Genomic DNA, 25497 nt, shown 5'->3' with positions numbered 1-25497 from the left:
AGGACAGCGGTGAAACCCAAGCCCTGATGAATAGGGATGGGCTGGCAAGGACACAGCTGCCTGGCAGCTGGCTGCTCCATCTCCGAGCGGCCGTCTCTCCCCGCACTGCGCTGCGGGAACGGGGAGCTACCGGGTGCTGCCGGCTGCAACGTGGCCCCAGCAATAACCCCAAGGGAAGAGGTGTGGGGACATGGGGACGCTGCCCACTGGACCCTCCCCACGAGATCATCGTGTTTCCCGAATACTCCATGCTGGGTAAGAGACGGGCTTGCACAGGGGCCTCTGAGGGGAAAACAGGACCATCTTGCCAGACCTCCTAAACGGGGTCTGCACCCGTTAGCAGGTGCTAAGGAGCCGGCAGGCAGAGCGGGATAGATTTGTCTGCTTTAGTGTGTGCCATGCTCCCAGCTTTACCCCACAAGGCTCCACAGGGCTTTCCAGGGTGTCTCCAGCCCTGTGCTGGTTCCTGGCTTGTTATTTCTGAGCTATATCATCAGAGGGTCAGCAGGAGAGCCACAAGCCGTTGAGGGACCCCATCGGGCTGCCCTTCCAGTGCAGGCCTGCAAAGATACCTGCAGGGCAGCAGACAGCAATCTCCGTCTTGCCCATCTCAGGTGAAGCTGGATCCAACCCCAGGGGTTCCTAAAATCCCTGCTGGGCATCCCCCACCACTTCAGCCTTGCCAAGAGGCCGTGGCCAAGCCACACCAGGCTGGGCTGGTGACACAGGCAGCCCACGCTGGCTTTTCCTCAGCAAGGTCGGGGGTGCTAGGAGCATCAGGGACTCAGCAGCGCAGTCCCCGGGGGCAGAGGAGGCCCATGTCCAAGCTATCTTCACTGTCCAGCAACGGCCAACTCCATCGCTAGCAGGGCAGAGCCCAAAGCACGCACAGGGATGCATCTCCAGGCTGTGGTTACACCTCCTGACTGCCGCGTAGCTGCACCGCGTGGTTGTCCACGCTCACCGTGTTGTGCCGCTGTACAGCACCTTGCACAGAACGACCTGCCCAAGACCAGGACGCGAGCTGGCTGCATGTAAATACAGACGCCTGCTCCACCGGGAAGAGCCACCGCTCCCATCTCTGCTCTTTCTCTCCTGAGGCCACTTTTGCTCCGGGAACCTCTATTTCAGGTCCTTCTTGCTTCACATCCCCTTTCAGACAAGGTGAGACTCGCACCACAGCCGCCGGGTACTCAGAGCCTGCAAAAAAAAATCTGCAGAAGGTTGAAGGTTTGGGGAGGCCCCAAGCAAAGAAACCTGGGCTCTGGGGACCATCGTGGCTGGCAAAAGTACCCAAAGGTGTTTTTCTCACATGGAGTTACAGTTCGGTGCTCGCAAACAGGCTGTGAAGTGCAGGGGGAGGTGTGCTGTGGCACGGCTTGCAGAGAAACCGTATTTCTGTGTCAGCGTGGAAGGGGACACAGCGCAGCTCTGAGCGCCCCTTTGTGCTTCCACAGGTGGTGGCCGTCTCCAAAGGACCCAAGGAGAAAGGTCTCCGTGACAGCAAAACGGCATGTGCAGAGGGACCAGGCACGGCTGGCATCCAGGGAGGTAAGACTCGCATTTTGACCATCTCTCATCTTGTCTGGTTTTCACCCAGCAAGACCCTTCTTGGACTGGCACTGCCGGGACGCTCCAGGACACGGTGAGCTGTAGCACGGGACGCAAGACGGGGCACCAAGCTCTGCTGCAGCCCACGGTGAGCAAAGAGCAGGCAAAGTCCTGCCCCACGTGCCCTCTCCCTACCCAAACCATGCCCAGCTCTTGCTGCGCTTCACGCACTGCTGGGGCTCTGACAACTGGGCCAGCGTCACCCCCTGCTCGCTGGCCAAAGAGCCGAGCGTTTCTCATCGCCTGCAACGGACACCCCATGGTCCAGCCCTGCCTTGCCGGGGGGGGCAACGTTCTCTGCCCCACACTGGGAGGTGGCAATGCCAGAAGTAGCACCCAGGTCCCCTGGCACTGCCCTGTCCTCAGCGGCCCCCTCTAACGCGGCGGGGGCAGCGGGCTCTGCATCGCTGAGGGTTTAGCAGCCAGGCTCGTCTCCGAGTCGCAGGCACAAACCGTGGTCACCCGCAGCAGCCTTCGCCGGACAACGCTGCCACGATGAGCGCGGCCCGGAGACGCGAGGCCGCACATCTTCGCGCGCCGCTGCCAAGCCCCGGAGGCAGTGGCACGCGCAAGCTCGGCCCACCCCAGCGTCTGCGCTGCATTCAAAACCGGGCCCCGGGGAAAGTCCCGCTGAGCCCGATTTACATGAGCAGGAAAGGGGCCGTCTTGCAAAGCGGCAGCTTTGCCATTTTTAGTCGCGGAGGCCAGGCTGGTGGGGGCAGCCGCTGTGTTTTGCAGAACTGGGGACTGGATGTTTCCCTGCCCTTTGCAGTGAAATATGGCTGCTGTTTTGAAGAGGCTCTGGGTGCTCCAGGCGAACCTCTGGCTGATAGCCCTGGTTACAGGTAGGCATCAAATCTGGGCTTTGTGTTTAGAGAGGGTCTAGGAGCTGCAAAAGCAAGGAAACATGCACCAAGGGGATCGGCCAGCGTGTGTCTGGGCCTGGTTTAGTGCAATAGGAGACTTCATTCAGGACTGGCCTTAAATGAATTATTTTCAAGCTTTGCAGTCCCCACTCTGTCCTGCTTTTTGCACAAAAAAAGCCTCAGGCTCAGCAGAGCCCAGCAAGCCAGGGGTGGCCCACATAGGCCGGGTCTGAAGCATGGCTCAGGCTTAGGGGAGTGTGCCGTGCCGTTCCCCTTGGTGTGAGGGAGGTGGAAAGTGTCACGGGACGCAGCAGTGTCACCCGGACAACACGGGAGACCTCCCAGCAGAGCTGCGTGCCGGGCTGGTCACGGCCGGCCGGCCAGTGCGGGAGCTGGAGATCCCAGTACTGAACTGGTGTGGGGCTTCATGGCTGTGGATACAGGTGGAAGAAAAAAGGATTTTACCATTTGTTGCTCTCTGAGGCCCGAGGATGGGCGTGAGATGGAGCTGGCCGGGGCCGGCACATTGCTGGGGCCGGGGCTGAACCGCGTCCCGTTGCTCACCGGGGTTCAGCGCCCGGGAGCCGCGGAGACGTGGGAGCGGAGAGGCTTTCGGGGCGCTTTGGGAGCACCGAGGCAGGGCAGCCGAGCGCCCTGAGCAGCGCCTGCCCCAGCCCGGCTCGTCAGCTGAGACGGGGACGGCTGTGACGTTCGCACACCCACGGGGCAGCTGGGCCCGAACCGCGGGGGAAGCTGGTCCTGGGGTGACGAAGGTGCCCAAGGCCGGTTACGCAGGCGAAGCACCAGTTCCCTGTGCAGCCCCGTGGAGAAACAGCGGTTTAAACCCACGTCCCAGCTCGTGTCCCAGCTCCTGTCGCTTTGCTTCCGTGCCCTGATCCGAGGTCCTGGTCCTGGCTCGCTGGAGCCGCTGGCTCACGGGGTTATGTCACAGGTCTCGCCGTGCTGGACCTGCCCCTGCGGCCTGCGCTGGGGGCTTCGAGGGAGGCCGGGGCAAGCTCAGGACTTCTGCTGCTGGCCGGTGTCTAGCTCTTGCGGTTGCAATGGGAAGTTTGGCTCTGGGGGGCTGCAAGGTGAGAAACCAGCCTAGTAGTTCATTTAGGAACACCAGCAAAACCCAGAGGGCAAATCCTGCCGTGCTGATCCGCGCTAGCCCTGCGCCAGGATGAAGTGCATCTCTGCATCTCGGAAAAAGTGAAATAAAGCTGGAGAGATGCGCAAGGACGGGAGAGTTCGTCTGCAGAGAGGCAGATGCTGGAGGAGATGGACAGGGCCTGGAAAGCAGAGCGGCCCGGTCCTGGGAGAGGCTCTGGGGCAGCGAGGGGAGTCCGTGGCTGAGCCAGGACATCCCCGTGGGCTGCCGTTTGGGGTAGGGAGATCTGCACCAGGGTCCCAGGGCTCTGAGCAAAGCTTGGGCTTGGCAACCGAACAACAGCTTCTTCTGGGGACTTGTGCAGAAGCCCCAACACGCTGGGATGTGGCGTAGCCCCCACCTCGGTGCCAGAGCCCCCCGCGGCGGGGTTCAGCTGGTGTTCGTCAAACGGACAGGGCTGGGCACTGAAGCGGTGCAGTAAACAGAGCTGGTGCTTCCGGCCCAGCTGCAGCGGGAGGAAACGAGGCGCCCAAACCACGGGGCACAGGAGCTGCAGCCGGGGCCCCGCGCAGCCTGCGAGGGGCCGGTGAGCCGGGGGCTCTCGGTGCTCGCCCCGGTTGCTGCACTGCGCTGCAGGACCAAGTCCCACGTGGGCACCCAGCCCTTGCCCCGTGGGAGCAGGTCCCCGAGGTGAAAAGCCCTCCTGGGCATCAAGCCACCAAAATCCCAGGGAAGCCCCAGCAGGGAAAGTGTTTCTTGTTCGTTCAGATGAGAAAATGGAGACTAAATAAAGAGGCCTGGCCTGCGTCCAAAAGGGGCAGGTGACCTCCAGGTGGGCCCAGATGGGCTGAGATCTCCCTCCCTTTGGCCATGGAAGACTGCAGTTGAGGTGCTGCCTCTTCCCAGGGGCTTTAAACCTGCCGCCCGCATGATAAGGCAGCCCAGTTTTATATCAGCCCCACTGCACAGCAAGTAAATATTCACATGGAGAGCTTGTGGGTGACTCTCTGGCTGAGGGGTTGGAGCATGCGCTTGCAAGTGGGGGACTAGGACTCCTGCTCCAGAGGATGCTGAAGTCTTTTCTTTTTCCATGCAATGGGAATGGGCGCAGGAACTGGCCATCCATGTCCTCACTCAGAGGGGGAAATGTCCAAGTCACCAAACTACAGACAGTTTCATACCTCAGCCTCCTCTCTGACCCAGGAAATACTCCGTGATGTTGTGATGGAGCCCCAGAGTCTGCCTAGACCCTTTCTGCAAGGTTTAATTGGAACATCGGCCAGAAAGCAGCCCTGTTCGGTTAGAAAAAATTCAGGAGCTGGGATGGAGAGAGAAGGGTTTGTACCCAAATCACACTGCGCTGTGTCCTTGCTGGTAGGCCCTCTCCTCTGCGGGGTGGCTCAGGTTGGGATGCTCCCCAGGAAGGTTCGACCTTGCTCCTTCCAGACACAGCAAGCAGTCAACCCCGTGCCATGCTGCCCCAGCACTGTCCATCATGCATGAGACGTGGAGACTTGCTTCTCCTAGGTCAGCACCCAAAATAGTCTGGTCCCTCGGAGGTGGGGTTTGGCTTGTTCTTGCAAGAGAAGGCAGCCAAGCCATCGAGCTGCAGCTTCCCAGGCTTTGGGGAACAAGGGACAGAGGCCCCAAACCCCCAGCTGGGTGGAGGATGAGGGTGAGGAAGGATGGAAGAGCATTGAGGCTGAGTCCTGACACTGCTGTGCGTTTGGTTGGGGGTTTCGAAGCTGCTCCTGAGTTGTGCTGGGTTTCATAGAGATGGAGCCTGTGTTCAGAGCCTATGTTGGCTACAAAGGGCCCACAGCGCACACCATCCCATGTGGGACATCCTGCACAAGCTCACTCTGCATGAGCTCGTGACTGCTATTTCAGGCCTCTTTTCCTGTCTTGCAGGTGGGATCTCAGCAGCCGAAAACAGCACCGGGAACAACACAAGTGAGTAACATCTCGGGTCCCTCAGGCTCTTCCCTATGCATGTCCCCAGGGCCCCTTCCCATCCCCGCTGGCTGCACCACAAAGGCACCGGTCCCCTGCAGAGCTAGAGACATCCCCATCACCATGGCTCTTCCCCAGTATCTCACAAAGCTTGGATGTGCCGAGCCATGGGACCAGCAGCAACTCAGGGACTTCTCCTATCCCACCTCTGCTCAGACATGTCACACAGGGACCATCAGGAGCCATGACGTCTTGTCAGACTGTGTCACGGCCCTGACCATAAACCACGTGCCTAATTCTTCCACCTACTTCATGCTAAAATTGTTGGCAGAGTGTTTACCCCAAGCATTGTGTTAACTGGGCAAACCTTTAAAACTGTGCTTGACTATGCTGGGGAGAATCCCAGGCTGTGATCTCCTTGGCGGTATTTCCCCAGCCCTGTGTCTAGCTCTCCTTCTGCAAAGCAGGATCAGTTTTGGCTTCCCCAAGAACCCAAATAATTTTCCTTCGTGCCTGCAGAAGGGTTGCAATCGATTCATGCACACGCAGTTTGTGCCATTCCCATCTTCAAGGCATTAATCACGAATTCTGCAAACCAAGTTCAGCTCTGGGAGCAAAATAAGCAAAATACAGGCAAAAGCACAAAATACAGCAAAAATACCAACTATAACACAATACAAAAATGTGCTAGTGATGAGGAGAAAAGCCAGCTGAAGACGCAGATCTGTGTTTGCAAAGGCTTCATAGTGTGTATCAGCTCCCATAACTCCATGACAGGCGGCACTTTTGGACCTAAGCTGGGACTAACAAGATAAACTGAACTCCATGGGGTTTTGCTTCTAATGCTTTTAAATGCTTGGGCTCTGGGGCCTGGTTCATGTCCTACAAGGTGGCAGGAGAGTTATTAGCAGAGGCTTTTGCATGAAGCGGTAAGCTGCTTACGGCTGCTGATTTAGAGAGCTGATCTCAACCGTACAGAACACATCCATTTTATCACTCATGTTTTAATTATGGAAACCAAAAATAATGCAAGAAAATCAAGTCTGGCAGCTAAATTAGCAGCTGGAATGAAGTTGTGTTTTAGAGGAAAGCCCCAATTATGATGAATGTATAAAGGCAACTACCAATTTTGAGCATGTGCAAGTGACTATTAAAGGCCACAGAACTGTGTCTGGAAACCAAGATGTCATCTGTGAAGGGATCCTGAGTAAATAGCAAATTAATACATTTCTTTATCACTTTAGGAGGGCAGCTGCTAATTGTACATAGGCAGGAGTGGGAGCAGCCAAAAAATATCCCAGGTTGGGAGCGGGCAAAATATATCCCAGGGAAGCCATTTCCACAGAAAATCGGAGTTTCCGCCAAGGAATATTTTCACAAAAAGTCTCTGATAGCCACTGCAAATGCTGCTGCTTCATCGAAACAAAGCCAAACACTCCAAAGAAGCATAATCCATTAAAATGGAAAGCTCTTGAGTCGGAGGATGCTGGGGGTGTCTCGTGGGAGCTGTGGTTTCTCCATTTCCCTGGTGGAGCCACGTCCTCCCTGGGGTGCCGGGACCCCACACTCAAGCGCCCAGCCCGGTGTTTGCTGGCATTAATCGCAAGAGAAGAGCAAGTTCTTCTCTTCCCAGGTCACGTTGGTTGAGGGGTGCCCCAGGGAGGGCCGTGCTTGGGTGGGGAGCGAGCTGCGAGCACCCTTCTCCCCCAGCAGGCACGGCGTGCCCCAAGTCCCGCCAGCACCCACGCTACGTGGCGGCCAAGAGGAACATGCCCGTCCACTTCATCTGCTACTCCCCCGAGCCTCAGCACATGCAGTGGTACAAGATGGTGGAGGGCAACAACCACCTCTACGAGCTGGATGGCATCACCTCCCGCTTCAGCGTAGAGCGGAAAGACAACTTCATCAACTTGACCATCTTCAGGATAACCTACGAGGACAACGGCATCTACGTGTGCGACAGTAAAAACCTCACGGAGGAGAACAAGCAGGCGCATGCGTGCGGGACCGAGCTCAGAGTCGTGGGTGAGTGAGAGCACCCCATATGCCCTGCTGACCTCCGCACGTCCTCCAACCCCTGCACACCGCAGGAGATGCTCTTTCTCCACATGCACCTCTCACTTTTCCCACTCCACATGAGCACCATGTCATGCCCATGTGCATCTACCTCTCCCCGATGCCTGTGAGATTCCTTTGGATACACATTTGGATGCCCCACGGCACTACAGTCGCTTCTTTGCCTGCTGCCAGCCAAGCAAGCAGCCAGATAACCCCCCTGCTTTGCCATGGCTCCTCTGTGCCACATAAACACACCCCAGGGACCGCATTTTCCTGATAAATGACATTCTGCTCCTCCTGGTCAATGATGGGTCCTGCCCAGGACGTCTCATCCTGGTGCTAGTCCCTGATGCCAGTCCCAGCAGGTTTCTGCAGTTCTCGGGTCTCTCCTGAGGGTGAGGACATGTTGCCAAGCTCCTCCCAGCTCTGCCAACACATCTGCCCTGGCACAAACCCATGGCCATGGCGAGCTCGTCCCCTTTTCCCGGGAGCCTGGCACTGAGATGGGACTCAGGACTTCTCCCTGTGCTCCTAGGTCACAGCAACATCCAGCAGGTCCAGAGCAGAAATACCCTGAAAGACGCTATCATCATCATCCAGTCCATCCTGTTGGTCATCTTCATCAGCGTCCCCATGCTCCTCTTCCTAGATAAAGTGAGTGACAGTACCTCCAGCAGTGGGGGTGTCCCCAGCTATTTCACTGCCGCCTTCCTAGTGGTGTCCCCCACAAGCCTGGTACCTGGCCAAGGCAGTGAGGACATCACTAGGGATGGGGATGGGGAGGGACTGGTTTTTGGGACATTGCACAGGATCCCCTGTGCCCATGACATAACCTGCACCAGCAGTTATGTGGGTGATGGTGACACCCAGCCTGTGACTCTCCTCTCTACAGGGTGAAGGCAAGGAGAGCCCCGAGGAGGATCACACCTATGAGGTAATACTGAATTAATTATAGAAATACCTCTATTATATCAGCTTGATCATTGAAACAGCCTACTGTGTCCTCGTGGGTGTCTGCTAGGTACCACGAGCCCTTGCAGGGTGTAGCAGGGCATCTTCCTCCCCAGTGTCTGTTGCACATCAGCCTTGAAGAGCTTCTCGTAAAAACAAGCCAAGCTCTAAGCACTTGCAGCCTTCTGTCTCCATCTTTTCCCCTCTCAGAGGCTGCCCTGATCTCCAGGGAGATCGTCTGGAGATAGGCGTCTGCTCACGAGTATGGGAGGGGGGATGTGCAGCAGCCGGTGCCACGCTCCCCCATCATGTTTCTCAGCCTCATTTCTCTTGCCACAGGGCCTGGAAGTGGAACAGATGGCCACCTACGAGGACATTACTCCTTTCCGGGATGTGAAGGCGAAATGGATGGTTGGGGAGCATCCAGGCGAGGAGTGAGGGGCCCAGCACCCACCACCACACAGGCACCCGTGGCACCGCTCCCCACTGCGCCCACCGTCAACCTGCTGGCCCCCGAGGGGACAGGACCCCAGCTCCTGCTGTCACAGGCGGTCACAGCCACCTCGATCCTGGGCTGGGATCATGGACTGAGTCACCGGCACGCAGCATGCCATCTCTGGTAGCCTTGCACAGAGCTTGAGCCCTGCTGCCCTTCAGTGCTTGCTTTGCCACATCCGCAGCCACATCTGGACCATGCCCACTAAGACTGTCCTGCCCCAGGTGTTGCTTTTACTACCCCGCTGCTTATTCCCTAATGTATGTGTAGAAATTAGTAGCCAATTGCAGTCCCCCAGTAGCAAACAGCCCCAAAACCTCAGCCAGCCTCACACCAACACGCTGAGCTCATGTGTGTTTAACGCAACAAGTGTACCAGAGTGGGCAGTGGGTTTCTTCCAGCCCCAGTGTCCCCAAGAAGGAGACACAGGGGCCAGGCATGATATCTCCTTGTGCTGCATGGACCCTCCCGAGCTGCAAGACCCCACTGCAGCCCCCCGCACTCCCGGCAGAGGAGCCGAGGTGAGCAGCACCCCGTGGGCTGGCACAGTGGGTGTCAGCAGAAGTAGCTACCTGTCAAGCCCCAGATGTGTCCAGCAGGCCAAGCTGGTGGTTGTCTTAGATCGAGGATCCTCCAGAAGTGCCTTTTTCTATCCAAGGACGATAGGAAAGGCTGGGAGACAGCTCTGGCCTGGAGGTTCTTGTGCAGGGCTTGTGCCTCTCCAGACAAGAGCTGGCCTGTGTCACAAGGACGTCGTCCTTGGCAAGGGCCGTGTGTGACCTCAGAACCTATGGAAAGGACATAAAGTGTGGGACACAAATGTCCAACTGCTTTTTGAAGTCCTAATAAAGGTAACAGGTAAATTCACGTCCTTCTTCCTCCTGCTCTAGGGGTCCCAGCTCCATCCTGCTGTGCCCAGTCCTGGTGTGTCCCATAACCCTGGTGTCGGTGTCAGTGGGATGCCCTGGGCCCTGGTACCAGGAATAAGGAGCAATAAGAGCAACTTGTTCCCTGGGAGAGAAGCTGCATGTGTTTTGGATGCACTTGACTAGGAAAAAAAAAAGTCACCTCCGGGGATAAATTAGACATGACATTAAGCAGCTCTGAGTGAACAGCTCGGACTGCGTGCGTGTGTCCCTTGTTATGGGACGGATCCTGGCCTGAATGTGTAGTTTTCCTTGATTTACCTGACCCACTTGAAAAGCCGTATGGCTTGCACGGTGAAACTACCTGCTTTCTGAGAGCAATGGGTAATCCTGCCCCCGCAGAGCCCAGGGCCTACGGGCTATAACTACGTTTGGGGCCCCAAAGAGAAGCAGACAGGACTGCTCCACTTTCTGAAAAAGCCAGCAGAAAAGTGAGGGTGCAAACAGGGCTTTTCAGCAGGGAACAGGGTGGTTCTTGTTTACTGCTAGCCACCTTAATAGAAATGGGAACTCAATCTAAACAGCACAAAAACAGCATTTTAAAGGTGATTTTTATTAGTAAAATAAAACTATCCTAAATTAGTTACATACATATGTACATAAATGTTACTGAAACATGTTTTACTTATAAAATTGATTAATTAAAGAAAGAAGTATTCACAGGGGGAGAAGTGAACTGGCTGTTCCTGGTTTCCACATTTGCCAAGATTTTAGAACTAGCAGAGCTCATCCCATCATGCCTTGTTTGCATTTAGGAAGTGGAAGAGGAAGGCAACTTTTCCGGCCTTCCCAATTCCCAACTGCTTTCTCAGCTTTGTATAAACAACTGACTGAACTGACTTAACTAATAACTGAATAATATGAAATAAGGAGAATCTGCTGTTTGCACCTGGAGAGGAAGCCACTGATGTCAAAAGCTGTTTCGGCAACCCCAGTTCCGCTCTGTTGCTCAGCTACCTACTCGGCCCAGGGCCTTGGCTTCCTTTAAAACGCCAGAAACAAATATTTCTGTACTATTAGGGTTTTTTTTTTTTAATTTTAGGTTAGTTTCTAGTGAGGCTAGAGTCAGGGTTTGTTGTAATTTTATATTGATGTAGGCTTGTATTTAAAATGCACTTAATGTAAATAAATATATTTCAGTACGTACAATCCAGGCTCCATGTTAACTGGTTTGTGTCCCCAACATCAGCAGGATGTTTAGGCAGACAGCTGTTTTCAAGCCCCACTGGGATGTGGTCCTGGATCTACCATTTCCAAGTCCGTTTGATGGAGCTGGTCCCTTTCCTTGCCATGGAACCATGAGGATGCTCTGAGCAATTCCAGCTCCAGTAAACAAAACCACCAGTTCAACCTGAAAAGGAGTATTTACCTCAGGATTCGGTGAGCTAGCGGAGGTGGTTAACCTCTGCCTACAACCTGGGTCAACCACATCGTTGCCCACCGAATTGCTCAGCCTGGCCTGCAGGCCAGCAGCTGGCACCCGGGTCAGGATTCACTGGAGCTCCAGCTCACCCAGCAGCTTCCAACTTCCCCAGCACAGTGCTAGGAAGGTCCCTCCCACCCACTCACCCCAGGCTGGGTGGTCAGGAGGACCCAGAAAGTATATGCGCCTGCAAGGATGGCTGTTTCACCTGTTCTGATGTTCCTGGTGATGCTCAAGACAAGGTAGGTGGATGGGGGACCACCCTGCAGAGAATTCTGGGTTTTTGTTTCTCTTTCAAAAGAGAAAAGGAAATTGGAAATGACAGAGTGCAATGGTGCTTTATGAGACACTACTCTGGGTCACAAATGTGGGTACTTGAAAGCTAGAAAAAGGCCAAATCGATGTTTGAGAGATACTTATGCAACTGTAATTCTGTTAGTTGCATGTCTTCATCCAGTGCAGAATTTCACAGTCACACACTACCTTCTCCACAAAGCTTCTGCCTCTTTTAATGCCCAGAAGTGATGTAAACAGGGACAAACCAGGTCTCAGGGACACCACACAGTCTGGAACCTCCTGGCATCTCCGTGCTTGACTGCAACATAAAAAGTGTTGGTTTATCACCATGCTTTTACTAACAGAACTGGGGAGGCACCAGGACACCGAGTGATGGACAAGGACTTAGCGGTGAGACGCTGTATGAATCTAGTTGCAGTGGTGGAGCATCATCATTAACCAGGGAGCAGAGCCTATGCTGGGCTGGGGTGCCTGCTGCTCTGCTCATCTCTGACCAATATTGACATAATATTTAAACACGATCTGGAGTGGAAAAACACCCCCAGATGTTGCTGGCTATTGGGTGACCGGATACCTGATAGCAGCAGGACCCACTGTTCTCTCCTCTCTAGGGACTGACATTTACGCTGTGACACCACCATGGCTCCAGCAAGCAAACACCAAGGGGCTTCTCGGAACAGACCGCGCTCTCCCGGGCATGTTTATTAACCAGCTCTCGCACCCTCTGCTCCAGCCGCTCCGGGGATGATGCTGCCTCATGGAAACCGGAGCCACTCCAGGGGGGCAGGCCAAACCTGGGCTGGGGTCACCAAGTTTACTGCCCGTTACAGGTGGACTGTTCCTGAGAAGGGCCATGGACAAAGGGCCAGAGCAGGGTGGCCTGCAGAAATTGCCCTTGGGGGCAGTGAAATCCTTTAAGCTTCCGTGGAGTTGGCCATCCAGGTCCTGCTTCATTCTGCTCAAAAGCCAGGATAGATATGCTGTGATCTCTGCTCTTCCCCACCTCCTCTGCACCCTCGATCCACACCAGCCCTCTGCTTAATCCACAGATACTTCACATTTGTATCTCACACAAAGAGCAGGAGGTGGTTCACAACCAGGTCTTTTTCAGAGCTTTGCCCAGCTGAAGATGAGAGAAACCTCCCGCAGCTCTCGGATCTGCATTTGCAATGGGCAGGTTGGTACCCAAAGAAGTACATCGGTACGAGAGCTCTTCGTCAAATCTATGCTAGATTAAACAGCTCACTCAAGCGATTTCATTCTGTCTGTGTTTGGAAATAGCCACTCTCTCTGTTTTACATTTCACGTTCTCCCAAAGTAGAGCTTTGCAAATGACTTTCTCAGTTCAATGCTTAAGCAGTCATATCGGGAAAATTACATTTCTCCTCAGGTGCTTTCAATTCCTTATGTAAATAAACTAATACATTGACTGAAGATGTGAATCAAACCGTTACCTCAAAGGATAAAAAGTGTTCTTTTCAAAAAAAAAATCAACTTCTTCAAAATTTCCTTTTTCCACCACAACTATTTGCTGAATTTGTGAAATTTTGGTAGCATGAAAGAAGTTACATGGCAGACAAATTATTCACCTTGCAACATCCATCCAGCTCTATCCTCAGTAACAATAAACGGAAAAAAAATCCCACTTGCTTTATGTCAGAAGTCTCCCAAACTGACCAGTTTAGTCCTGTTAACTGTGGGTCAGAGCCTGCCTGGAGCAGGCAGGAAATCAGGTGGGTTTTCGATCCACTGTGGGAAATTCCACTGTGTAAAAGAGCTGATCTGATTTGGGTTGGGTCTTCCAACGATGATAAGACCTTTATTTGCAATAAACAGCGGAATATGGAGAAATCATTCAGCACTAATTTTATCCCTTGGCAAACATCCTCCCCAACCTTTACATCTATGTATAAATGACTACAATTAGGTAGCACCATTGCGAACACACGTGCATTTATGCATGGAGAAGATATAGAGAGGTTGTTGTGATCATGAACACATATATACATTTTAAACAGACCCCCTACTATATAAGGGGTGGCTCGACAGTTACCGTTACCAGCCCTAGATGAAAGGAGGAAACATTCACTTTCAAGCAACACCTGAGCAACTCACCAGACGGAAATGGCTCCAGGTATTTTTCTTTATTTCAATTTTAAAGGATTGCCAGTGCTGCTGCATGCCTGGGGTGGTGGGAGATACTGTACACATGGGGTGGTGCTGTGGTGGGCCATATACACTCAGTGACAGCCCTAAATTAAAATGTGGTAACTTATAAATCAGTGAAATGGATTATAACTCCCTACAGTGTGACTTTAAATGAACTGATGTAGATAATCATTAGCCAAAACTCATCAAGGCTCAAGAAAGGCTCGTGAACATGAAGAGCAAGGGAAGCTGCAGTTATAGTAGTTACTACTAACAAAAATTCTGGCAGGGATATTAAAACTTACATTGAAGGCTTAAGCCAGGGATCAGGATGATGTCTAACGCAGAAGTCCTACATGCCCCAGCGTATTCCTCCACTGAAAGGTATTTGGCTGAGATTATCTTTGTGGTCTCAGTAAGCATAGATGGACACGTGCATGAGTTAAATGCCATGGATTAAAACCTTAGGGCTTGACATAGACCGCCAAATCCTACAGGTGTGACCATCAGAGAACAAAAGTACATTAGTCACAGCATGGGTAAGGAAATCGGCTCTTGTCCCAGTGGAGGCAGGCAGCAGGTTTCACATGGCAGCAGCATGATGTAAAACAAGGCTAAAGTGAGCTATTCCCAGTCCCTCACCTCCCTGGGATGTTACCTTGTACCGACTGTCCTCTGCTGGCTCTCACACTGATGAGTGCACTGCGCTCTGCTCACGAGGCCAAGGCCTAAAGAAAACATGATGACCATGTTAGGGAAAAATGGCAGGGATGAGCTCTAGTTTTCAAGGAACAACGATGACTTCAGCCAGAAAAATAGTGCTTATAACACTGGGAGCAGTACGAGACTTGAAGGCATGTCTAGCGAGAGGGGATGGGTTTTCATTTGATTAGGGGAGCTACAGAGCTAAGTTCACTTACAGAGACAAACAAGATGTTCAGTGAGGTGAGCCCTCAGCCAGCAAGGACAGAAGAGGCTGAGTAGAAATTCACAGGTGCCACCGACTCCTCAGCACAGTCTAAAGGACTAAAGGACTGCTAACACCTTTCTGCTTCTCTTCGCTGTAGGGTCGTGGTTTTCTCCTCTCTTCATCGCTGTGATCACACTGGGATTGCAGTGGCCAAAGGAAGCTGCAACCTTCCCGGCCATGCCCCTTTCCAACCTGTTTGCCAACGCTGTGCTCAGGGCTCAGCACCTTCACCTCCTGGCTGCCGAGACGTACAAAGAGTTCGTAAGTGTTGCGGTATCGGGGCGTCTCCTCCTCGTTAGCTTGGTGGCTTGGGGACTCTGCCATGGCTGTGTCAACCCAGAGCCAGTATAAATTCCTAGAAACAAAGACATTTTTAACCATTGATGTCTTCTCTGTCAGCTCAGGGTGAGGAGAGAGGACCTTAGTAAGGCAGGACAGGTTATGGCAGACCTCTTTGCAAGACTTCCCTGAGTTGGCCACCTATGGCCCTCACCAATTCTGAGTGTTTAAAACTATCCAATCTCTGCTATTACCAACAGCACACACGAGCTGTCTGCTTTGGTGAGAGCTGTCCATGGGGGTCTTCTACTCCCAGGGAGAACCCAGTCTGAATATTTTGTGCATTTACATTAGCACTTTTTCTTAACGAGAGGATGACTAGTCCCAGTAACTCTTGAGCCAACTGTGAACTCCTGCTTCCCATCTGACAGTCCAGCACAGAGATACTTTTTATTTCATATTTCTTTCTTGCAAAGAGTAACTGTTCAGAACAGCCTGAGAAAAGGATCTATGCTCTCCTGCCAGTACACAAGCAACAAGAGATCTGAGTGTATTTGGGATGTCCCCACAGGAACGCACCTATATTCCGGAGGACCAGAGACACGCCAACAAAAATTCCCAGTCGGCATTTTGTTACTCAGAAACCATTCCTGCTCCCACAGGGAAGGATGATGCCCAGCAGAAATCAGTAAGTTCTCTCCCCCAGGCAAGCACAGATCTATTTTAAGAGCCCAACTGTGTTTCAATATGGGAACAGAGGGTTACCATCTGTAAGGTTTAACATCTCCAGCACTTCTTGAGGTACTGTTCTTCCTCTCCCATTTCACTGTGCACATCCTGCATGCAGAAAGAAAGACTCTTTCGGGTTAGGCTATAAATCATATCCCATACCAAGGAGGAGAAAAAAGTACTTTTGGCACAGGACAGATTTCTGGGTGGTACTCCTCAGCTCACAGATTTATATCTGCCAAAGCTGCGGAAGCAGTGACATCTCTGGGTCACCTTTGGGCTGTTTCAGAGGGATCAGGACACCCGGGTAACTCCACAACTCACCTGCACAGCTTTGAGCACTTTTTTTTCATTTCAGGACATGGAGCTTCTTCGGTTTTCACTGGTTCTTATCCAGTCCTGGTTGACCCCGGTGCAGTACTTAAGCAAGGTGTTCACAAACAATCTGGTTTTTGGCACCTCAGACAGAGTCTATGAAAAACTGAAGGACCTAGAAGAAGGGATCCAAGCTCTGATGAGGGTAAGTTGCAGCATGTGTCATGATTATAGAATACCAGAAATCTCCTGGACACAAGCCACGGAGCTTTCAGAGCCTTCCACAGGATCCAAAGACCACGACAAACCTCCCCACTTCCACTCTAAAGACCAGTGGCATCCCTTCGACTTTGTTTTTTTTTAACATAATCATTTCTCAGCACTCCATTGCACACACTTCTTCACTGGGGAGTATAAGAAAACATATAACAGATGTTAATAACACTGCTATAACCACTCAGATAACAGCACAGACTGGGAAGATCACAACAGTGTAGACCCAAAATCTTTCCAAATCTAGCACCAAAGAATACTCAATTGGTTAAATCTACTATACAAATAGTAATGCAAGAACATTTGCTACAGCACCACACAAAATACTTTCAAAGGAAGTAAATGATGCAAGGTTCTGCAACACGACTTTAAGGGCTAATGACATTTTATAGAAACCTTTGAAGTCTGCGTACAGGTGGAAACCCACACTCTGATGTCTCTCTCTTAAATGAGATTTACAGTACAGAGCATCTTGACAGGCAAGAGGTGGAGAATGATCTTCAGAAAGGTCACTCAATTTCTTTTTTGTCTTTTTAAATGAAACTGTTTATTGCCTATCAGGATCCCCTGTCAGATGAGTTCACTCTGTAAGTCAGTCTTTCTGCCAGCACCACAATGTAGCTAGAGCTCTGAGATCTAGATCTGTGAGAAATGAGTCTGGACACTTATTTACATCTTCAATCATCTAAGCAATGTTGAAAGCCAAGCCCTGAGAGTAAAAAGAGATCTTCTGTCCTGGCGCTTCAGCTGGAGAAAGCAGGTATAGGTACCAGTTCCATTCCCAGATTTTGGTCTCCATTTGATATGTGTTAGGACATTGGAAAGTGGTATACAGAAGCTAAACAAATAATCACATTGCATCCATTTAAGCCACTGTTTGCTCACCAGCTGGAGCAGCAAATCGAACTTTTTTGGTTAAGTAAAGTGGGGCAGGAGGGGTGGCAGACTGCAGATCTCTGAGCTCCAGATGCACAAAGCCTGGGTCTGGGTTAGAGCTTTGTTCACTGGGAAAGCGGGAGAAAAGGCAGAATTATTTGCTCGGTTCCCCATCTCCTCAGCTAGGGTTGCTATGGAAAAACATCACGAATCTCCACATTTTTGAAGACCCCACAAGACACAGCCTTCCCTTCCTGCAGCATTTGGTGCAGCTCGCTTCTTGCTGATGGTTTCAGATGCATGAAATTGTGTTTGTGTAACATCATCCCTGCACAACTGCTCTTCTTTTAAACACATAGACTGGAAAGTACTTTGACATACAAGGTCATAAGAGAAAAAAACAACTTCCTTTAAAGCTAGGTGGGAAAAGGGACTTGAAACTTCCCTGAAAACGGTGAAGAGTGGCTGACTTTGAACAGAGTCACAGTGTGTAAGAAAACCGCGGAGGGGTGCGGGAGCGGGCTGGAGGGGAAGCGCGACGCGAGGGAACGTCCCGGCGTCGCAGGAGGAGCCCCAGCACCTTCGATGACAGTCGGCCCCGGGCCACCTGCTCCCCTTCCACCTCCGTCTCCCTCCCGCCTCCCCAGCCCGCTCCGCTCAGCCTCGTCCTTCCTCCCCGCTAACGCCGGTGCCTCCTTGCAGGAGCTGGACGACCGGAGCCCTCGCGGGCCGCCGCTCCTCAAATCCACCTACGACAAATTCGACATCCACCTGCGCAACGAGGACGCCCTGCTGAAGAACTACGGCCTGCTGTCCTGCTTCAAGAAGGACCTGCACAAGGTGGAGACCTACCTGAAGGTGATGAAGTGCCGGCGCTTCGGCGAGAGCAACTGCACCATCTGAGGGGGCGGAGGGGGCCCCCAACCCCGGCCCCCGTCTGCTGCGGAGGAAGAGCCGGGGCCGCTCTCCGGCCCCCCCAGGGACCCCCCGCGCCTTGTACAGGGGGGTCGCTTTGGCCTGAGGAGAATAAACCCGCTACCCGCTGAAGCTGTGCGTGTCTCGCTGCCTCCCGGGGAGCCCCCCACACCCCGCTGCGGCCGGCATGGCCCCCCCGGGGCGAGGGGGGGCAGGGGAGGGCGATCTGGGGGCGCCGTCCACATACACCCCGCCCCGGGGCGCCGCGGGGCTCAGGGCCGCCGGGGCGGGGCGGTGCCGGGGGCCGGGGCGGGGCGGGCCCAGGCCGGGGGCCGGGGCGGGCCGAGGGGCCGGGCCGGGCCGGAGCCGCCTTCCCCGCTCGGGGCCGGCCATGGCGGAGGTGGTGGAGTTCCGGGTGCCGGCGGGGAGCGCCCAGACGCTGCTGGTCTGGGGGCTGGAGCCGGCGCCGGGCCTGGAGGTGAGGCGAGGCCCGGCCGCGGCCCCCGGCGGTCCCCGGGGCCGAGGAGCGGGGCCCGGCCGCCCCTGGGGCCGTGCGGGGCCGGGGCCGGGGCCGGGGCCTAGTCCCAGTCCCCGTCCCCGTCCCCGTCCCCCCGGTCCCCCCGGTCCCCCAGGCCCCCCAGGCCTGAGGCCCCGGTTCCTCCTCGCTTGCACAGGCCTTTTTTCCCATCGCCTTCCCCATGCGCTAATAATGTTCTTTTTATTTTTATTGTTATTATTATTTTACGGTTTTATTGTTTCGTTGGGCCCAGTGTGTCCCCGCGGGGTGGCTGCTGGCCCCCATCCTGCTCTGGGACACGGCTGGTTTCGCGGTGCCGGCACCATCCCCAGTGGCATCCTCGGCTTCCCGGCCTCGCGAAACGCTCCGATGCCGATTGAGGAAATAGGGAAACGCCACCGGCGTTTGTGAAGCTACGAGGAAATGGGCAAAATGTGGAAGAGCGGAAATAAAATCCTGTTAGTCTATCTGCAAAATACAGTGCTAGTGCTGTAGCGAAGCTTTGACAGGACAGCACACACATGCGAAGCAGAGAGTGAGAGGCGGTCTGGGATGAGGATAACTCAGGGGACAGAAAATCCCTGTCTTTCCTCCCAGTTTGGAGACTGGATAATATTGGGAATGAGATATTGGCAGGGTAAGGGGTCTGGCCAGTTTGGGAAGAAAAGATGTTATCTGCTAGATACTCATGTTATCTTCAGTCTTACTGATTATTCCAGGGATTACTGCTGTTAGGTAGCAAGAACAGCGCTAAAACAGTCCTCGTTTTCTAGGTAATTAGGTCTTGGGAGAAGTCCCGTCTCTGTGGCTGTTGCTCAGGCTCTGGAGCGGCAGCAGGTGTTCCTCAAAACACCTGTGTTTCTCTTGCTTTTCCTCAGCATTCCCTGTTTTCAGCGTTTTCCAAATTCGGGCCGCTCTACTCAGTGCGAGCGCACAGAAACGCTGCTGTGGCAGGGCCTGGGTATTACGCCGTCGTTAAGTTTTATTCGTCTGGAGATGCCAGCCGAGCCCAGCGTGCGTGCAACGGGCAGAGACTGTTTCAGAAATCTCCCTTGAAGGTAAGCAGAATGGCCCCGTGCGTGAAACTTCCAGGACTTGGCATCCTACCCTGCAGCAACAGGGTGAAATGTTTGTTGACCTCCTCAATGGCAGTCCCTGTGCTTTTCATGAAAGTTTGCTATTTTTTTGCTGGGTGCTACCATCATACCCTGTGACATCCCCCGATGCTGGGAATAGTAGCATCCAGGTAGCATTTAAGAAGTCATGTGGCAGCATCTTTCTGCTGGAATCGTTTGCGCAAAGCAGGGTCCGTTCTTGGGTTACAGATATTTGACATGTCAGAAACACCCATGCGGTTAGTGAACACGTTCGCTATGAACTTCTCTCCCAGAGCCACCAATGGTGTGTCTGCAGTGGGAACCCTGGAAGCAAAGCCTGGATAACCAGGGCTCTTCTTTCCTCCACAGGTTTGTGTTTGCACCAAGCAGAAAGCGTTTCAGCAGCAAGTTCTTGCTCTCAACAGCAACAAGTGCCAGGAACTGGCTAACCACTACCTTGGCTTTAACGGCTGGTCCAGTCGCATCATCACAGTAAGGGGCCCTTTATGTTCATCAGTTGTTCCTCCCTTTCCTCATCCCATATTCTGAATTGGAGCGGTTGATGGAACAAACAGAATTATCCTCAAATCGTTGTCCTTAATGAAGACAGCCACAGGAGCTGCATTTTGGACCACAAATGAGGATGTTCTGAAAGGCTGGGGAGAGAAGATTGCTGTGGGCAAGGGCACTGGCTGGGTTTCTGTTTATACAAATGGGGGGATCTGGTTTTCATGCGGCTATGTTTAAAGCAGTGCCAGAACTTGACAATAGTCTTCATGTGCTGAAAGTGTCTGAGATGACTAAGATTACAGGCTTGATTGACAGAGGATGGGGACCCTGGGGTATTTCTGAATTAGAGTCAAAACAGTGAACATCCCTGCTCTGGCTCTGCAGTATGCTACTGGCCTGGAGTCGTGCACTGTGCAGAGAAGGCCTGGGCTGTGCAGGGGTGGGCCTAGGTGGTCATTACATCCCCTTCCTATTTAATTGTAATTATTTTGTGGTCTTCCGACAGCTGCAGAATGTTTCTGGCTTTGAGGATGAGAATGAGGAGCTGGGAAAGACGTTACAGAAGCGATCCCTTAAATATCTGTGCGCCGTAGAAGTAACGATGCCCAACCATGGGGTACGCACCAGGGGAGTTGGCCTCGGCGAGGCAGACATAGAAGATGGTGAAGGTACGTTTTTGCTGCAGCTGAAAGTCTCTGCCGGCAGTTGTCAGTCCCTGGTCATTCTTGCATTTGCACAGTTTGTGAATCTGAGGTAGTGTCTGAGTTTAGCTGGAGACAAGAATCTGCGGGGACCTTGTGAGCCGCTGTGCTTTACAGCAAGGAATCCTCTTCCCTCCCTGCTTCATACCGCTGTTGCTTTCTTACCCTCTATTCCTCTCTCTCTCTTACCTGTAGGATTACTCATTCCCCATTGCAGCCACTTCTGAGGTGAGCATGCTGTGCGATTCCTAAGAGATCCTGTGCCTGTGGCACAGCCCAGATGCCTGCTGGGATCTCCACTGCCTGGTGCCTTGGGCAGGGTCCTGACATAGGGCTGAGGATGTGCTCCTTTGCCTGGGTTGGTACACAGAGCCCTTGTGAGCGTGCTGCCATGCTGCCAATTACTTGCAAAACATAAGCAGCTTTCTTATCAGATCCATAATGCTGTGTTTGGTTCCCAGAGGAATTTCAGTTATGTTTTGTAGTACAAGGCAGCTTGTGTGCTTTCATATGCAGAGTGTCGTCCTAACATCAATAACCCGCGGCTCCTTGGGTTTAGATCCTCTTGAGTTTGTCACAGCCACGAGAAGAGTTCAGAAACTTGCAGCTGGGAAAGCTTTGTCCAGCGCTTTTCAGAAGATACTCCTCGTGGTTTTAGGTAAGGCTTATTTTTGTATTAAACAAGGTGTTTTAAAGGGTCTTTTAAAAAGGATGTTAAAAAGGGTGTTTGGGCTGATGACATTATAACTTTCATGAAAATGAATGTGAACTCTTTCCCAGAATCGTGCTTAGGATTCAGTGGGGTTTTGGGGGTCTCCACCAGAATTAAACTTGTGTGGTGGTATGCAGTGATTTAACCGAGTGGTCCTGTCACATGAGCTGTGTGAGTGAAAGGAAACACCTATTAGAAAGCTGATTTTTTTTTTCTTTTTCTTTTTTTTTTTTTTTTGGTTGATAAAGAAACCATTGAAACTGGCTTTAAAAAATGCAGAAGCCTAAAGTTCTCCTCCTGGCAGGGAGAGCGTATTAGCATATGTGCACATGCCAAATAAGGATGTGAACACGTTCTAGTTCCAGGGGTAACATTAACAGAACTGCAGCATGTTGCATGTTCCTATCTGATTCCTGGCCAGGTGGCTGCTGTCAAAGGTCCATGCCTCGCTGTGGTATGCAGCGTTGTGTCTTTGGGGCTACTGTCGCTGCAGTTTGTAACTATAGAAACTGGCTCTGTGCCTACCTAGAAACAGCCCTATCTGCTTTCTGTGGATTCTGGGTGTTGTGCTCTCTGAGCTCTTAGGTGACTCCTATCTGTGTAGTATCTGAGTACTTCAGTCTTTTATGCATTTATCTCATCAAGATGTAACCTCATGTGGTCAGGTCAGTGCTGCTATCCTTAATTTACACAGAGGAGACCTGCCCAGTAAATACCACTTCATGCCCAGTCACTGATACAGCAAAGCATCTGAGCAGGAACTTATTCTGTTGAATCCAGCAGGATTTAAATACCTGCTAGATTCTTCTCGTGGGTTCTTTAAGGTGTCCTTTAGAAAGGTGAATCTCTGGACTCGGACGTTTTGCAGTGCTTCCTGCCTTCTGGCCCATCGCATAACAGAGACCAGCAGTTATCATGCTGCTTCTTCTCCATCTATTGCTGCTTTCTCACTTCAGTTTCCTCTCCATTTAGTAAGAGCCTTTTGATTTTCTGCAGAGAAGACAGGCACGTAGGCCTGAGAAAAAGGCAGCTCTGCCGATTCACAGCATGCTATTTAAGCTGTACGATGCAGTAACTACCACTTTTCTCCTCCATGCTTCATAATTAACATCACAAATCCTTGAGTTCCTTCCTTCCTGAGCACTTTCAGAACCGTAACAGTGGTTACTCCAAGTGGTACAGCCCAGTCCTGCTTCTGCTGGAGCTTGCTTGACAGTAGAAGCAAGATCAGCCCCTCTGTTTCTGTGTCCAGCCATGACCAGTAGGATCACGAGCTCTGTCCACACCCACAGTAACGCTGCACTACATAAACAACTATGGAAAATTTAATATTTCACAGTAAAATGGTTATATTATGTAAGAGGACAAATAAGGTAGAACCCAATGGTCTGCTATGGGACAATAAAATGCCCTATTCCATCTACAATCATTCAGAACAACAAGCTGCCCCCTCTGAATGCAGTTATGAAGTAGATTCATCCTGTTCAGTCAGATCCCAAGAAGAGGTTTAGGGTATGTTTATTGTTATTACACACAGTTGTGTCTCAGTGTTTATTCTGTGTTTGTTTCAGACAATGGTAAAGTGGCTGTGGAGTACAACTCCACCCAAGAGGAGCCCACAGACTCTTTAACAGAAGAGGAACTGAAGGGGCTTATTCAGGTAAACCCAGTGGGTATTTAGCTTTGCATGGTAGCTGTGTTGTACATCTAGAGATGAGAGAGATGGTTGTTACTATTACAGCCTCCGACATTCTCTTTTTGTGCAATGACCTAAACCTGCAGTCAAGAAAGTAATCACATCTTGGAATTACATAGCACGCTAAGGTTTAAAAGTCTTAATCTCTTGGGCCTCTTTGTGCAGAATTGTGTGTATATTTTAAATAGCACAGGAAAATGAGCAGTTGGATGATGTGGGCTGACAAGTCTTACACATGACAGTGTCCAGGCCTGCTTTTTCATATAATCTGTAAGAGTGAAAATCCCGTAAAGTCACAGTAAGCTAAAGTAAATGATTTTTAATAATTCTTAAATGAAACTCCCCATCCAGAAATGAATTTCATAAATCTATTCTTACCCGAGAGGGAATGATTCTTAAAAGGCTGTGTGAAATCCCTGCAGGTAATTGTGGGATCTGTTAGCATGCAAAGAACAAAAATATCCAGGTACAATACTAAAACTTTTATCACCATGCTCAATGAGATGGAGTTCTGAATGCTAGCCTTTGTACACAGCAAGTCCTGCGCAGGGGATTTCATCTTGCTTAGTTTCAAAGCACTTATTTACCAGGGAAGGTCACTGATCTTTTGAAAGCAAGCATCAGTCTCACATGATGTGTCAGCACCACACAGTACAGTGCCCAGCTCCTCCCGCCACTTGCATTAAGGAAATGTCTAATGAACCTTATGACACATTACCCCATTTGATGACATTGAGTCACCTGGTATCTGTGGACAGAATTATCTTCCTTTCTTCCTGCAGAGTAACAGTAAAATATGAGGTATTTTTTTTGTGTGAAGTAACTAATATCCATCAGAAATATCAGTTGGGAGGAAGAAATTTTTGCTGTTTTGTTCTCTCTGTGCATTTTCTTCTCCACCGCCCCTTTTATCTAACTTTATTTAAACCCACGGAGAAGTGACTTAACATTTAATGGCCAGTAGAGAAGTGTGCAGCAAAGTCAGGCAGAAAGCCTGCAGCATCTCAAACCTCTGTTTAACAAGAGTCATCCCTCACTTCCCCTGCAGTCTCTCTTCCCTAGTGATGGTACGTGGGAGTTGATTCAGTGTTGTCTCCGCAAGGCACGTACCAGCCTGGTGCGGCTAGCTAACAGATAGGAATTAGGAACGACTTGCTTGGGAGGATAACTGCTGGGTGTCCTTTTGGTTCATTGCCTTGTGATTTTGGTCAGTCATTCTGAAATAGAAATGTTCCCGAGTTTGTAGGATTCCATGGGGCCATCTCTTGTACATGGTAAAAATGCATTTTGTTTCCAAGTGCAGAAAGAAGTTAAAATACATGGTAGAGAAACAAATTCACTCTTGATTTCTCTTCTCAGGTCAATGAATTGTCCTTGGAACAGTTTGACTGCGAAGAAGAAGAAGTTTTGTCTGATTTCAGTTTTGATGATAAGCTCCCTCAACGGGAGGTGCTGTCTAATTAGGGCAGCCTGATCTTTAGATATTTTCCAAAAGTGCTGCGGTACCTGACTGAGAATGAAAGTCTAAAGCTGTGAAATGACGTGTGCCTCATATCCAACACTTTCTTTTTCTCCAAATACATAACAGTGAAAGAAATGGGCAACAAACCTAGTGTTACTAAAATTAAGCCCAAAAATGTATGCTGGTTTTGGAGAAGAAAGTGTTTTCCTGTCAACTTATCCAGGTCAGCTATATATGGAAATCAGTTTAGCTGTATGATTATTATTTAGACAGCATACCAGATGTGCATAGCACTTAAAAATAAAACAAACGGGCCCTTCCTGGAAGAACTACAGTGCAGGTTAGAACTGATCTGCAAAAGAGCACCAGAGACGGGTAGAAATAGCTGTCTTACCAGCAGGAGTAGCTGTAGGACTTACACATGTGCACACAGGCACAGAAAAATTGATTTCTCTAGGTGAAATTTCTTCTAAAACAGTATGTCTAAGTCCTGTGTTGATCTATTGAACCAAGTAGCTGGGACATTATCGTGATGTAAAGCAAAGGTTCTCTTTAAAGCTGTGAACATATGTTTTTCATTAAATTAAGTAAAATCATATTTTGTA

At 51.3% G+C, this 25497-nt stretch overlaps 3 protein-coding genes across 4 annotated transcripts; all 3 read left to right on the top strand.

The window, feature by feature from the left end:
- The first annotated feature begins 1405 nt into the window (after positions 1–1405).
- Positions 1406–11121, top strand: CD79B (CD79b molecule). Of its 2 annotated transcripts, XM_026099425.2 has the most exons (7): positions 1406–1699; positions 2384–2456; positions 5500–5541; positions 7252–7566; positions 8135–8253; positions 8492–8533; positions 8890–11121. In XM_026099425.2, the coding sequence occupies exons 2-7, from the start codon at positions 2390–2392 to the stop codon at positions 8986–8988; spliced, it is 684 nt and encodes a 227-aa protein (XP_025955210.2). In that variant the 5' UTR covers positions 1406–1699; positions 2384–2389; the 3' UTR covers positions 8989–11121. The 2 variants fall into 2 exon arrangements, with proteins under 2 accessions (XP_025955210.2, XP_064380558.1); XM_064524488.1 differs by lacking the exon at positions 1406–1699 and having other exon boundaries at positions 2306–2456; positions 7255–7566.
- A 3254-nt stretch (positions 11122–14375) lies between these two features.
- LOC112982791 (somatotropin) lies at positions 14376–18308 on the top strand. The gene is made up of 5 exons (XM_064524500.1): positions 14376–14379; positions 14908–15071; positions 15661–15777; positions 16177–16338; positions 17985–18308. Exons 1-5 carry the CDS (start codon positions 14376–14378, stop codon positions 18183–18185), a joined length of 648 nt encoding a protein of 215 aa, XP_064380570.1. The 3' UTR covers positions 18186–18308.
- Positions 18309–18539: 231 nt separating this feature from the next.
- Positions 18540–25490, top strand: RDM1 (RAD52 motif containing 1). The gene is made up of 7 exons (XM_026099424.2): positions 18540–18675; positions 19593–19772; positions 20181–20303; positions 20827–20989; positions 21582–21680; positions 23306–23394; positions 24790–25490. Exons 1-7 carry the CDS (start codon positions 18589–18591, stop codon positions 24892–24894), a joined length of 846 nt encoding a protein of 281 aa, XP_025955209.2. The 5' UTR covers positions 18540–18588; the 3' UTR covers positions 24895–25490.
- Positions 25491–25497: the final 7 nt, after the last annotated feature.

This window comes from Dromaius novaehollandiae, chromosome 22 (assembly GCF_036370855.1).
Source record: "Dromaius novaehollandiae isolate bDroNov1 chromosome 22, bDroNov1.hap1, whole genome shotgun sequence".
NCBI lineage: Eukaryota > Metazoa > Chordata > Aves > Casuariiformes > Dromaiidae > Dromaius > Dromaius novaehollandiae.
This window is presented reverse-complemented; position numbering and strand designations above follow the sequence as displayed.

What these genes read in the sequence shown, in the direction of transcription:
- CD79B (XM_026099425.2), top strand. Translation starts at nt 2,390, where the DNA reads ATGGCTGCTGTTTTGAAGAGGCTCTGGGTGCTCCAGGCGAACCTCTGG. An exon ending in CAGCACCGGGAACAACACAA is followed by an intron (nt 5,542 to 7,251) that starts GTGAGTAACATC and finishes CTTCTCCCCCAG; the next exon opens with CAGGCACGGCGTGCCCCAAG. An exon ending in GACCGAGCTCAGAGTCGTGG is followed by an intron (nt 7,567 to 8,134) that starts GTGAGTGAGAGC and finishes CTGTGCTCCTAG; the next exon opens with GTCACAGCAACATCCAGCAG.
- LOC112982791 (XM_064524500.1), top strand. An exon ending in CCGAGACGTACAAAGAGTTC is followed by an intron (nt 15,072 to 15,660) that starts GTAAGTGTTGCG and finishes ATGTCCCCACAG; the next exon opens with GAACGCACCTATATTCCGGA. An exon ending in GGATCCAAGCTCTGATGAGG is followed by an intron (nt 16,339 to 17,984) that starts GTAAGTTGCAGC and finishes GCCTCCTTGCAG; the next exon opens with GAGCTGGACGACCGGAGCCC.
- RDM1 (XM_026099424.2), top strand. Translation starts at nt 18,589, where the DNA reads ATGGCGGAGGTGGTGGAGTTCCGGGTGCCGGCGGGGAGCGCCCAGACG. An exon ending in AGCCGGCGCCGGGCCTGGAG is followed by an intron (nt 18,676 to 19,592) that starts GTGAGGCGAGGC and finishes GCTTTTCCTCAG; the next exon opens with CATTCCCTGTTTTCAGCGTT. An exon ending in TTCAGAAATCTCCCTTGAAG is followed by an intron (nt 19,773 to 20,180) that starts GTAAGCAGAATG and finishes TTTCCTCCACAG; the next exon opens with GTTTGTGTTTGCACCAAGCA.